Below are 14,777 nucleotides of genomic sequence, written 5' to 3' on the forward strand. Positions count from 1 at the left end.
AAGGCAATTTCTCTCCTCCCGGGATAGCACCTTATCTCAGTGCTGGAAGGAATTATGAAATAAAACATGTGTTTGCTCCACAGGATGTTTATTCACAGTTAACAGGCCAACACTTTGTTCTCTTTCCCCTCCCCTCTCTGCACAAAATTGGGGGTGGGAAGGACCTGCCTCCAAGATTTCATGGGAATCACCCTCATTCCTCAGCAGAAGAGCCACACCCAAAGAGCCAGCAGCAACAGAGGAAAGAAATCCTACAACAGCAAAATAGACAAAGCCACATCCCTACAAACTCATGGAAGAAAGAGCCATCAAAAGCTACTAAAATAGACAAACACCAAGAACCTCCCAAAGCACGGACCAATGGTGGATGGAAACTCACCAGGAACCTCCATTATTCTCTTCCCCGCACCTCTCCTGTTGGTCACTGCCCGAAGCTGGATGTTAAATAGATGTGTCTTTGATAAGATCCCAAAACATTGTATGCAGCACATCTCATCTCCAGGAATGAGGTAATCCTACAGCTTTCCCTCTGTGGGAGAACCAAGAGCTCCCTATTTCCAGCTGTGTTTTCATAAGGTCCATCAGGGCTTCACACTTTTTGTGCTCTCTAATTCCTGGTAATTTTACTTGGATTTGGCCAACAGATTCAAAAATTAGATGGAAAGGGGGTAGGAGGGAGAGATGGTGTTCACATAAGCCTTGTTTCCTTAAGAAACCAGGTTAAAAAAACCAACAGCTGAGGAGTTACAAGACGTTCTGTAATCTGCTTTTGAAACACCCCGGAAGGAGGCGCAGACTCCTAATGGGGCATTCGAGGATGTGTTTGACAAGGAGCAAGTGCTCACATTAAGGAAAACAACATCATCCTCAAAAAATTGATTCTGTGATCAAAGAGAGACCCAGTAGCAGCTCCAAAGAGAAGGAAAAATTATTCCATGATAAAAGAGACCCAGTAACAACTCCAAAGAGCAGGAGCCTGCTCGGTCTCAGACCTACCAGAAGGCACAGGACAATTCTTGCCTTTCTAAATCGTCCCTTTCACTCTCCTGCAGACCTTCACAGACTGCTAGAAAAATACCATGAATTATAGAGTATGAATGATGTCAAAGCCTGTTCTCAGAGGAAGGCTGGAACAGCAATCATGTACACTTCAGTTTGGGAATACACAGACACAATTTTTGTTCATAGCCTATAAGGAAAAACAAAGGTTCTGCACATCAAAGGCACCAAATACATTTCCTTTCAGATCATCCCTTCCACCAGCCCCGTCTGACACCACAGACAGGGAGAGAAGGGAGGCTGGTGGGAAGAAAAGGAAAATCAGGACCATGGAGAGTGGCTTAAGTCACCAAATACACAGAGAAAACATAAATACAGCAGGAGACCCAGTGTCCACACAGCCAGTTCAAACTGCACTGTGCAATCCCAGCTGGCTTTCAGAGACACCTGAACAGGACAGAGGATGGCTGTAACCTTCAAATGAAGTCCTATGGATCTTGTATTTGTGTGCAAGGAGGATATTTGGCAACTCAGGCTGCTCTAAACTACAGTTTCTGTCCACAGTACCAAGCAGGGAAACAGAAAAACATGGGGATCGTGAACAGAATGAGATTTCTTGCTTTAGGCAGCCCCACACCATCCATCATCCACAGGGAAGACGTGAAGGACAACAGTCACTAAAGCACCAGAGGATTCTCCTGCCCTAAGGTGATCATTTTCCAGGTGTCACACTGCTTCACCATGGAAAGGAAGAAAAAAGACACTGAAAATTATCAGAACCTTGATGTTGTTCTCCAAAGCCAGAAAATCTTGTTTAAAAGGGCTTAAGTTTTGTCTGCAACTAAACCAAAAACACCCTCAGCTGTGAACATCTCATGTCTGGGAGCAGCCTTGGAACTGAAGTAAATCTGAACCCAGCCAACTGAGTTCCTGTTCCTACAGAAAACCCGAGATTCCAGCTAAAATAAGAGACCAAAGCCAACATCTGTTAATAATGTGCAAAACAACAGTGACAAGGTTTCTGCTACCCTCCCTTCCCCTTCCCAGGGCAAATCTGGGAGCTGTACCACCCACTTTTCTTTGCCTTCTTAAAGCAATAAACTATAATGAATCTCCTACCTCCACAAAGTGCTACGAAACTTCACTAAACTGCACAAATATTTTATACCAATAACAATTAAGGTGCATATTTTCAAGGCATACAAGTCAGGGCACATAAAATCTGACAGCACTGCAGCTTTACACTCATTCCCCAGTGGTAATTCCAGGTCTGCCCAAGAGCCTTTGGCTCTCAAAGGAGTCACTGCTGTACCTGTGCATGGTGTGAATATCTAAGTTAATATTAAGTTAATATTAAGTTTAATATCCTTTTCTTCTGGCTGCCCTCCCTACACCCACAGCTGGGGTCGCCTGTCTCCACCAGGATGCTCAAAACAGCCTCTCTGAACTCACTTCAAAGCAGAAGTGCACAAAAACACTGCACAAACCCCAGCCAGAAATAGAGTTGCCCTAATTTGATCTAATTAACCTCCTTTCCAGCACTGAAACAAACAGGATGCCTTGGAAAACCCAGTTAAGCAGCATCCTCACCACTTTTCCCTGCTGCAGGGTGAAGGACAACTCCTGACTCTTTGAGCAACCAGTCAGGGCTGCATCCCAGGGCAGAAGGACACAGGAATTTGTACTCCTGGACTCACAGCTCCATGAGGAGCTCAGAGGAGAGCTGTGCCCTGCCCTGCACACTGAGATCAGCCCAGTGCTCCCTGCTTTGTGGAGCACAAGCAGAGCCAAGCCCGTGCCTGCTGCCACAGGGCCCCCCAAGAGGAGGGACAGCAGGCAGGGCTTGCAGGGATGAATCACCTCGACAGCACACATATGGCCTGGCACACCAGCAAGGGCTCAGCTCACTCTTTCAGCTGAAAAATGCCTTTTGCTCCTTCCTCCAAGGCTTGTTTTCCAATGCATGGGAAATGTGGCACTTCCTTAGTTACATTTCAGACCTCAATTCTTTTTCCTCAGCAGAAACGTTCTTGAAATATTGAAATACTTCATGTTCTTATCTAATTCCCCACTCTTTTTTTTTTTTTTTTTTTTTGCCCCATTCCATCCCACCCTGGAAAGAAGAAAAAAAATGATAGGAAATTGGGAAACTTCATCAAATACGTCCCTGTAAATGCTAAGTTCAATCATTTTCCACCTGGTCTTTGTGTTAGCAGCCCCTCTAAGTACTCAGCATTGAAAAAGCTTTCTCACACACAAAACCAACCCTCCTCAGGTAGAAGTCCAAACCGTGGTGCAGAAACACCACAGAAAGTTCACCTTCCTTCTATCCTTGCTGTCAGCACTGAAGAATTTCCTCTGGTGAAGCACTTTGAAGCATCCCACTTGCACACAAGCTGCTACAAATCCCAGCCCCTGTAACGTATCACACAACAGGTTATTTCTGGCACTGCAGAGAAAAACCCCAATCTGCACCCACACAATTCCAGGGCTGCACACTCCACATGCCAAGATTCATCTAAGAAAAGATTTTAAAGTTCCAGGATTCAGATATGTAAAAGAAAAGGGTTGCAATGACTGCTCTTGTCCACTGCTTCGTAACAACTCTGCCATCTCACTTCAAGATGCGGAATATAAATCACACCACATGAGGGATTTTCTCTCCCCTGACAGAGAACATGTGTTCCAGCCCTGTTTCATGCTTATCTTATACAGGCACAGGTAATTCCAGGGCTGTCCTTCAGGTGTGTGATGCCCATTAGCTGGAAAGAGCCTGCAGAGTTGTGATCCCAGGAATTGCAGGAAAAATCAGTCCCCAGCAGGAAAGTGTATTTTTTCATTAGGTTGCCAACCACCCCATTAATGATAGAGGTGTGTTAGCCCTAGAAGTGCCCCAGGAGACTCAGCCTCCACTGGAAAAGGGGGAGCTGTAGTGGATATTGCTTCTGCACGAAATTGCTCAAGCAGTTCAGTGCCATAAGCAGCAAAAAGGAATAAAACTGGAAGAGTCACCAGGCTGGCCTCAAGGTACAATGTCTTTCTGACTCTGGATGGAGAGTTCACTGCCAGGACTAAAACTGGACTGAAAGTGGATTTGGGAGATCTGTTTTTGTGGAGTTTTGCTGACTCGTGAGCTGCCATGCTGGTGCTTGCCTCTTCCTTTCTCTCTCCCCAAAAAGTAGCTGGAAACTTAAACAAGAATCAAAACAGGCATGGAAGCTCTTCTTGTTTTAGACAAAAGAGACTGGACAGCTTTGAGACAAGATTTCAGATTGCCAGAAACAGCAGGAAACATCATATTCCACCCTGGAGCCAAAACCTCCTCCTTTGCCCCAGGACAGGAGCAAATAATCTTGTTCTTCCTTTTCTCCACAAACAGGACATCAGAGGCTCCTTTCTCACTCTCTCATTCACTACCCCTGATCCAGCCCAGCTGAATGCAGGAAAGAGCAAGCCCATTTTACCAGAAGTATTTGCAAGGGAGGTCTAGGAAGAATCAATATGTTTTTAAAGGACTACCAGGGATGTCTTTGTGTGGCAGACACACCAAATCCTGTCACTCGAGCACATCCTGCCTTGGAATAAATTCACTGCTGGCTCTGGCAGGGCCTGGCTGCTCTCACTCACAGCTCTGTGAAAGCCATACCCTGGGCATTAGCTCAGCACGACCTCACAGCTCCCACCTCCCTGCAGTGAAATCTGCCACCCTGCACAGGGCCAGCCCGAACCTTGGCCACCAGGGAGTCTCACTTCACCTCACCACAAGGAAAAACAATTTTCAGTCTCACTAAGTAAGAGCTGGTCCACTTGGTAAATAATTTAACCACTCAGTTAAGCACTTTGCTTTTTGTTCCCCCCACCCTATTCTCACATTTGCCACAAATAGACGCTGACTTTTTTTTTTTGCAGGTATTTTCATTATTCATTGCTGTGATCATTCAGCAGCAGGTTTACGTGAAAAAATTCCTGCCACCAATCCTTCCACAAGCAATAAGTTCACTTTCATGGGTGAATTCCCATGCAGCCAGTTGAGCAAAAGCCCATCAATTTCCAAATGTGCAGAAGAAATAATTGCAAACCTTTAGAGCCACTATTAAAAAAAAACAGGAATGCAAGCACTGAGGGGATAAAAGTCTGCCAGAGCCATCTGCCACTTGGCAGGATCATTTTACCACATTCAGCCAGGACCAAACATGGTGCTGCCTGCCTGAGTAGATGGGGAAGGCAATGTCAAGGAGACAGAGCTGGAAGGACAATCAAAATGAGGGGTGTCCCTTCTGTGCACTCCAGAAGAGCTCATGGCAGCTCCAGGTCGTGTCCCCCTGGGATCTGTGCTGCAGCCACACTTTTAAGGAGAGCAAGAGAAGGAAGGGCAGCTCCATGCAGCCGCGATGATGTTGAGCAAGGTTAAAGCCACCTCGGGTGAACCAGGTGAGCAGGAGGGACAGGGGAGCTGTGCCACCATCCCAGCCAACACCCAGAGGGCCAGGCAGCCAGGGAGACTTTCTGTGACAGAATCACTGAGGTTGGAAAGGACATCTGAGATCAAGTCCAACCTGTGAGCAATCACCATCTTGTCAACCAGGCCAGAGCACTGAGTGCCACATCCAGCTGATCCTTGAATGCACAACTTCACCACCTCCATGGGCAGCCCATCCCATTGCTGAACAACCCTTTCCATGAGGAAATTCCTCCTGATGTCCAACCTGAACCTCCCTTGGTGCAGCTTCAGGCCATTGCCTCTCATCCTGTCCCTTGTTCCCTGGGAGCAGAGTCTGACCCCCAGTTCTGAGAATGAGAACTTTCCCCCTGAGCCTCCTTTAATCCAGGCCAAGACCCCCAAGCTTTCTCAGCCACTCTTTGTATTATTTATTCTTTATACCCTTCCCCAGCTCTGTTCCCTTCTCTGGACACTCTCAGCCCCTCAATGTCCTTCTTGTCATGAGAGGCCCAGAACTGGGCACAGCACTCGAGGTGTGGCCTCAGCAGAGCCCAGCACAGGGAATGGTCACTGCCCTGGTCCTGCTGGACACTCCACTGCTGACCCAGACCAGGTGCCATCAGCCTCTTGTCCCCCTGGGCACACCTGGGTTCATGTCCAGCCTCTGTTATCAGCGCCAGTTCCTTTTCCAGCTTTCCAAACACTCTGCCCCAGCCTGCAGCTCTGCATGGGGTTGTTGTGGCCAAAGGGCACAACCTGGCAACTGGTCTTGCTGAAACTCTCACAATTGTCCCCAGCCCATGGATCCAGCCTGGCCAGATCCCCCTGCAGAGCCCTCCTGGCCTCCAGCAGATCCACGGTCCCACAGAGCTTGGTGTCATCCACAAATTTACTGAAGGAATGCTGGACCTCTCAACCAGATCATCAATAAAGTTATTAAAAGGAAGGGACACTGGACACCTCAAACAGATCATCACTGACATTATTAAACTGAAGGGACACTGGACTCCTCAACCAGATCATCAATGAAGTTATTAAACTGAAGGGACACTGAACCCCTCATCAATAAAGTTATTAAACTGAAGGGACACTGGACCCATCAACCAGATCATCAATGAAGTTATTAAACTGAAGGGACACTGGACCCCTCATCAATAAAGTTATTAAACTGAAGGGACACTGGACCCATCAGCCAGATCATCAATAAAGTTATTAAAATGAGGGGACACTGGACCCATCAACCAGATCATCAATAAAGTTATTAAAATGAGGGGACACTGGACCCATCAACCAGATCATCAATAGTTATTAAACTGAAGGGACACTGGACTCCTCAACCAGATCATCAATAAAGTTATTAAACTGAAGGGACACTGAACCCCTCATCAATAAAGTTATTAAACTGAAGGGACACTCGATCCCTCAACCAGATCATCAATAGTTATTAAACAGGTGTGGGCCCACCCAACACTGTGCCCTGGGATGACCACTGGTGACCCCAGAATGAGCACAGAAGGGCAGAGGAACTCAAAAGCAGGCAGAGAGCACATGTAGAAAGCTACCAAGTTATAGAGAGCACATCCTCCACCTTCAGCACCAGGCCAGCTACAGCACCAGAATTGCTGTGCAGCCACCAGTGGAGGCAGAGATCACTCCATCAAACTTATGGCTTGTTCTGAACAACCTCTGGCAAATTAGCATCACTCCCCCCATCTTACTGTCTCCATTTTCCCTGCCAAATAGGGGTAATTTTTCTCAAAATCTTGGCAGATGTCTTTATGAGGCATCTTTAAAGCTTGGGAAATAATTCTTATTTAAATACATAAGACTGTGCAAGAATTTTGGCCGTTACTCTCAACCTTCTGCTAATTTCCAGCCTTAATTTATTCACGGCCTGTTCCTACCCATTTGCCTGCGTGCCAACACGCAATTTCAGTTTAAATAACTCTTCTTTCCTACATTTCCTTGTTCACCCTCCCAAGACGTGTTTGGAGCAGCAGCCCTGCTCCCATCCTGGCGTGGGAAGGCCCAGCTCTATCAGCTCCCCTTGCAAGGATGTGCTCTTCACTGCCCTGCTCATCACAGTGTCCTTCCCAGTTTGGCTTCATCCCTCCTGCCCGCTGATGCCCAGAGCTGTGTCCATGCCCAGAGCTGTGTCCATGCCCAGTTTCACAGCTCAGCTCCTCAGGGATTTGCCCCAAGGGGATGAATCAGCCCCTAAAGGAAGGGCTGAAGGAGTTTCCTCTCCTCCCAGGTGATGAGACCCCCTCAACTTCCACAGCAAATGATGTCCCCAGGTGAGGGGAAGGTCCCATATTCCAGCTACCAGTGCCAGGCTGCCAGGCCACCCCCTTCCAGCAAACAGAAACCCACACAAAGCCTGGCCCTATTCCACTGGAGAAAACAAACCTGGTCTTGCCAATATTAGTCAGCAAAGGAGTATTTATAAAATCTGTTTTGCTGGAAGAAATTACTTCATAAATTACTGCTACCAGCGCTGATACACAGCCATACTTTTTTTTATCACCCAAACAGAGAGACAAGTCTGTGAGAAAAAGCAGCTATGACAGGACTGTATCCTGTGCCATGACACTCACTTGTGCCCCAGAGCTGGGGAGGGGAAATTGTTAATTTGGAAGTTTGCAATCCAGCCCTCACTGCTGCACACTCCCCCAGTGGAAAACCCTTGTTCAGTGAGGAAAGGGAAGGCTTTGAAATAAAGCTCATTCCAGGCAAGCCTTGCCTCTGGAGTCCCTGCAGCCCAAATGCTACCAGGGATTTGGGACACTGCCACAAGTGGTACAGGCCAACACAGCCCTGAGGCTCCAACTCACACAGAGGTTCAGACACTGCTTCCTCCATCCCTCCCGGACCCCTCAAACTCAGCTCAACAACACCAGCACGAATTTCAATGCACCTTTCCTGGAGTTCCCACTGTGCCTGACCAGGGGCTCTGGGAATGCTGGAGGAGCAGCTGGGAGCCTCCAGGGATCAGAGGGAGACTTTGCTCCTCTGGCTGGGAGTGACAAGGCACCAGGAGGGCAGGGTGCTCGGTGAGCACAGAGATGATCTGGGTTTGCCATGTGATTTGTACTGCAGCAGAGCTGCTGGCACAGCTGCTGTGATAACCAGGAGAAAATTCTCTCCAGTGTTTCAGGGGTAGCTTTTCCCTCCACAGCCTTTTCCTCCACCCGGGGAGCAAGAGCTGAATTGTCAAGCCTCGATGCTGGCTCAGCATGCCTTAATCCCAGCCTTATTAAGGCAAAGCAATTAAGCAGGGACTTTACTCTGAACGCATTCTCAAAGCCCCGTGGCTTAGAGCAAGCTCAGACTTAAGGATGTGCTTAAGCTCAGATTGCTGACTTGAGGCTGGACTTGCCAAATTAAACCACAGACCTTTGCTAGGGCTGTTGTGCAGGGGAGCAGGAGCACACAGAGCCTGCTCCTGACAGCCACTGTGCCCACGGCAAGGACAGCCCCAGCATCTCCCCAGGCACTGCTGGGCTTCCACTGTGAGCCCAGTGCCACCCAGCGTGTCCTGCTGTGAGCCCAGGGTCACCCAGCATGTCCCACTGTGAGCCAGTGTCACTCAGTGTGTCCCACTGTGAGCCCAGTGCCACCCAGTGTGTCCCACTGTGAGCCCAGTGCCACCCAGCATGTCCCACTGTGAGCCCAGTGTGTCCCACTGTGAGCCCAGTGCCACCCAATGATCCACTGTGAGCCCAGTGTCACTCAGTGTGTCCCACTGTGAGCCCAGTGCCACCCAGTGTGTCCTGCTGTGAGCCCAGTGCCACCCAGCGTGTCCTGCTGTGAGCCCAGTGCCACTCAGTGTGTCCCACTGTGAGCCCAGTGTCAACCAGTGTCCCACTGTGAGCCCAGTGTCACCCAGTGTGTCCTGCTGTGAGCCCAGTGCCACCCAGTGTGTCCTGCTGTGAGCCCAGGGTCACCCAGCATGTCCCACTGTGAGCCAGTGCCACCCAGTGTGTCCTGCTGTGAGCCCAGTGTCACTCAGTGTGTCCCACTGTGAGCCCAGTGTCACTCAGTGTGTCCTGCTGTGAGCCCAGTGTCACTCAGGGTCCCACTGTGAGCCCAGTGTCACCCAATGATCCACTGTGAGCCCAGTGTGTCCCACTGTGAGCCAGTGTCACTCAGTGTGTCCCACTGTGAGCCCAGTGTCACTCAGTGTGTCCCACTGTGAGCCCAGTGCCACCCAGTGTCCCACTGTGAGCCCAGTGTCACCCACTGCCCACTGTGAGCCCAGTGTCACCCAGGCTCCCACTGTGAGCCCAGTGCCACCCAGCGTGTCCCACTGTGAGCCCAGTGTCACCCAGTGCCCACTGTGAGCCCAGTGCCACCCAGTGTCCCACTGTGAGCCCAGTGCCACCCAGTGTGTCCTGCTGTGAGCCCAGTGCCACCCAGTGTCCCACTGTGAGCCCAGTGTCACCCAGTGTCCCACTGTGAGCCCAGTGTCACAGCCCTGCTGCTGCCCAGCCTGGTGACAGCACCTTCTGCTCCCAGCAGCTGACACAAGTCCATGGTTCCCGGCCAGGCCTGAAGGAGAGGAAAAGGGGAGATCCAACCAGCAGGGGAGAATTTCCAAAAGAACTCCTTTAAAAGTGCCTGAAGGAGATGGGTGCTCATAACCTGCAGGGGTGGGAATCAAAGCTGCAGCCACAATTTAAGAGAAGCTCTCCAAGCAGGGTGAAAAGTAGAAGGTGATGGCCCACGTGAGGAACTGCTGCATTTTCAGCAGAGTTGAGATGTGCTCGTCCAGCTGCTGAGAAAGCAGCATTACAGAAATGCAGAGCATCCTGCAAGACATTCAGGCTCTGTGGATGGTGGGAAGGGCTCCATCAGAAAGACAACACAGGCAGAAACTTGATTTGGTGAAGCTGATGAAGATCAGAGATGAGAAACTTTGACTGGAGCAGTTTTAATTCAGCAGAAGAGGTGCTAGGACAGACTTGAAGGAGAGGAACTTTGTAGTGTGAAAGTAAAAAAGGTTTCAGTACTGAGATGAAAGGCAGATGGGGTGGCAGTTGGAAAAAAATAGGGGGGAAAAGGACAGAAAAACAAAAAAATAAAACTCAAAACCCACAAAAATCAGACCCCATACGTACTCTTGACCCTGCAGACACTAAACATGATTGTATTGCCAGCAGAAAAGTCAGAGAAGAATGAGAAGTCACAGCAAAGGTCAGGAGAGGGAACAGAGTCTCCCACTGCTTGTGTAGATGATAAAGTTGCATCAGACCAAATGAAATTGCACACATGGAAAGGTGGAGACAAGGGGAGCTTACATGGGAGCACCACCTGCAGCCCCAGGTCAGAGGATGGAGCATCTGATCCACAACAGCACCATGCCCTGGAAATCATGAATTCCAAAGAAATTGGCTGGAAGAGAGACACAGCCCCCCTCCCTTCCCACAAAAGCCAGATGCCTCAGACAGAGTCTGCACATTTAAAATGCAAGAAGTGAGGGATCAAGCCCTAAATCCCAAGGCACAAGTTGACTGGGATCAGGAAGAGCCCTTTCCATCTTGGTACAAAGTGGAGGGGGGAAAAAATTGTATCTTTTTCTTATGAGGCAGGAGATAGGATTTTTGCAATAGGCATAGATGTCAATACCACACCAAAATACATTTTGGATATATATCCTTTATATCCTATATAATCCATATGGATACATATGGATTCTATATGGATACATATAGGATTTTTTGCATTAGGCATAGATGTCAATACCAGACCAAAATACATTTTTCTGCTCATTCAGATGGTTTACAGAGAAATAAAATAGGTATTTTCCTTCTCAAGCAACTTTTTAAAGGATAGATAAAATCACAAAAGTGCCTGACTTAAAATTAATAAAAGAATCATCACATGCACACCCCAAGTCTGAAGTAGGTTAATGCACACAAATATGGATGGTGAGGCACAAGTCACTAGAAAATGCTGCAGTTCTTTGTGATAAGAGCTCTTGAACACCACAGTGCTTTACCTTTGGATTTCATGGCTGTTTGTGAGCAGCCCTCAGCCTTCCCACACCGAAACCATGGCATGATCTCCTGCTGGACCATGGAACACAAGCCAAGGCACTGAAGGAGGGATGCAAACCACCAGCCAGATACCTGGCAGGGCTTTCCTGGCCATCATCCAGGTACCCCCACGAGCGAGCAGAGCAGCAGCCACCCCACTGCTGCCTTCAGCTCTTCCCCCAGTGCATCCTTCTGTCCCTGCTGGGCACAAAGAGGAGCCTCAAGGAAGGTGGTGACCCTCAGCACCCAAATCATGTCCCCCTGTCCGTCTGGTGCCTGGCCAGCTCTCAGCTCAGCAGCAGAGAGCACAAAGCCATCCTGGGGACAGCAGCTCATCCCCAGGCAGGCTCCAGAGCCAGGCAGCACAAAGGTGACAGCACAAGCAGGTGACAGCACGTGCAGTGACAGGAAAAGGGCCCCTCTGGCACTGGGGAGGGTTATGGACACAACCTGCCTGGAATTCTGAGCGTGCTGAGTGCCACCAGCATTGTCCACCCCAACTAAAAGTGAGTTTGGATGGTGGTGACAAAAATCGTGCCCTCACCGAAATAAACTGAGATATCAAATCCATTCATAATTATTAGAGCTACAGACTGCCCACCTTGCATGTTTACAGGGGTGAACAATTAGCCACCACAAGAACTGTCAGTCAACAGAACTTAGGAGTACCTCTTAAAGGCAATAAGTTGTCCAAGACACAGGAATAGAGCAAGAACTCCAAGCCAGGACCTCCAAGAGTGCCAGGGGATGTTATGTTCATGACGCCTGAAGGATGCCTGGTTTTACCTTGGGTAAGGCCAGAACATCTTTACAGAAGCATTCACAAACCCAAACCACACAGCCACGAGGATAAAGCAGTCATCTGCCAACTGCAAGCACTCCAAAAATCATGATGATGCTTCCAAAACTTAGGAGATTCCTCTAAAAAGCATTCACAACTTAGAAGGGGTTCACGTATTTCATTTACCCAAAGGCACAGAAGTATTGGAATGCCTCTGATTTACACACTTGCAGATTTCCTCTTTAAACATGACAACCACAAATGTTGCTTATTTTCTTCAAACAGCAAAACATGAGCTACTGATCATTCTGTTTTGCCTCAGCACCCAGCCAGAAAGGCACAAAAGGCCAAGAGACCTGCAGTAAAATCCCAAGAGTCAGCACTTCTGAAAGCCTTGGCCTCTCCTGGCATGCTTTTTCTGGTTTTTAAGCAGATGCAGTTTGTAGCATCTGCAGAACCTGGTCTAAGACAGCTTTTTCTCTGTCCAGGCAGCACTCTGCTGCCATTCCCACTGCACCACACAGAGCACTTGGATTGACAACACTGGATTCAGATTTATAACTTGATACAGAGTGGGAGTGTTGCTGCAGACTGAAAAATTGCAATCTGCCACCCAAGCAAACTTGCAGCCAACTATTAAGCCAGAATCCTCATCCTTCCCTGGTAAATCACACTGTAGAGATACTCTGGAGCCACTACAGAATTTGGGACACAGGTCCCACCTGGCTCCCACACTTAACTAGTCCCTGGGCTACTATTTAGCCATACCTCCAGATTGTTCAGAGCTTCTTCCCCACTCCTCCGACTGCAGAGAAACCAAGTGACCACACCAAATAAATGCCCATAACACCTGTCATACTGTTAGCATGCCACAAATAACAGATGGATGAAATCACTGGGCTTGACTTGGATTTTTCAGCTGATTATTGCACAGAGGAATTTTTATTTATTAAGTAGCTCCAATGCATGGCTTTCCTCCACCATAAAAAGCCCACAGATTAGTTTTTTCTGATATTAGCAGTTTATTAATGGTGTTTTGGTTTATGATTGCATTGGAGCTGGAGAATACTGCACTGGCTGTTCTGGAAAGCTGAGTATTCCAAGGGGAATATGCAGAACCAAGTCTGCTCCTTGGTGCTCACCTCACCCAAGTGGGCTCCTTGCCTTTCCTTTATTTTGCCCATCACTTCACCTCAATTCCTCTTCTATTCATTAACCTATGACATGTTATAGTTTTGCCAACTGCATAGCAACTACAAATACAGTAAAACCTGATTGCACACATTTCCTTGGTGGTAAAAATGAATGATTTCTTTCATTAGCCAAACTTTCCCCATCAAACAGAGTGCTGGGACTGCCAGAATTCCAGAGAAACCCACTCAGGCTCTCCCAGCTGCTAGAAACCCGCTGCTCCTAATTAAAAAAACTTCAAAAGAAAGAAAACTAGGGAATTTTTGCAAGGACCACCTGCTTTATTTTCCGCTTCTTCGCTGAAGGGAAATAAATAAATAGAACGCACTCCAAAGAAAGGAAAGACTCCAAACCAACACCAAGCCCCAAAACCACAAGTGTCGGGCATTAAAGCACGAAGGAACACCCCATGCTCGGCAACTCCCCACTTTTCTGGAAAAATCTCACTCGTTTCGAGAGGAAGATGAATAATTCAGGAGCCGAAGCGCCCGCCCGGGGGGACCCACCGGGACCGAAACTTTCCCGGTGCGGCGGGCGCGGGGCAGGCGGAGAGCGAACCCCCCCAGGCGGGCGGGGATGGGGATGGGAGGGGTGGAAATAAAAAATAAACCCCAAAACGGCAGCCCGGAGAGGCTGGGAGCCGCGAAGTTCCGCGGCCAAGCGCCGCCGCCCCCGTCTCCAGCCGCAGAGCCGCCGCGTCCCCTCGGGGCACCGCGGGCACCCCGCGCCCTGCGCCCCACACTCACCCCGAGGGATGGGGCAGCACTGAGGGGATACAGCACCCTCAGGGCTCTGCCGACACACACACCCCCCCGAAGGGCCGGGAGAGGCTGGAGGGAGCCTTACTTTTCTGGCTGGAGTATCCCGGGTAATATCCATAGTAGCCGGTGATGCGCAGGATCCTGTCCTCGATGGTGGCCACGCCGTTGGGTGCTGCCTTCCCATCCATAGAGGGAAGGAGCCGCGCGGGGCGGCCGGGCGGGACGGCGAGCGCAGCCGGGAGGGCAGGAGCAGCAGCAGGAGCAGGAGGAGGGGGAGGAAGGAGAGGAGGAGAGCGGCAGCAGCAGCAGGATGAGGAGGAGGAGGAGGAGGAGGGGGAGGAGGAGCGCGGCCGCCGCAGCTCGCGGTGCCGGCGGGGCGCTCGCTCTGCCTCCGCCGCCTGGTGCAGGACGGGCTCCGCAGCGCGGCCCCCGCCCTGCGCTGAGGGCACGGAAGGCAGCGAGCGGCTCCGCCGGGCCTCGGGCGGGCCGGGATGGTGCCGGAGGGTCGGATTCTGCCCCCGGCACCCTCAGGGGTCGCTGTGGCCGTGTGAGCGCCGCTGTCACCC

At 49.7% G+C, this 14,777-nt stretch overlaps 1 protein-coding gene across 2 annotated transcripts in view; it reads right to left on the bottom strand.

Annotated features, from left to right (window-relative positions):
* Nucleotides 1-14,494, bottom strand: part of SLC35F4 (solute carrier family 35 member F4) — a 122,131-nt gene extending 107,637 nt beyond the window's left edge. For both annotated transcript variants that reach the window (XM_063159718.1, XM_063159716.1), the window contains exon 1: nucleotides 14,297-14,494. In XM_063159718.1, the coding sequence (XP_063015788.1) occupies nucleotides 14,297-14,399 (103 nt within the window). In that variant the 5' untranslated portion in view covers nucleotides 14,400-14,494. The remainder of the gene's footprint in view (nucleotides 1-14,296) is intronic.
* Between the last annotated feature and the right edge of the window lie 283 nt (nucleotides 14,495-14,777).

This window comes from Melospiza melodia, chromosome 6, assembly GCF_035770615.1.
Source record: "Melospiza melodia melodia isolate bMelMel2 chromosome 6, bMelMel2.pri, whole genome shotgun sequence".
In the NCBI taxonomy this organism is placed as follows: Eukaryota; Metazoa; Chordata; class Aves; order Passeriformes; family Passerellidae; genus Melospiza; species Melospiza melodia.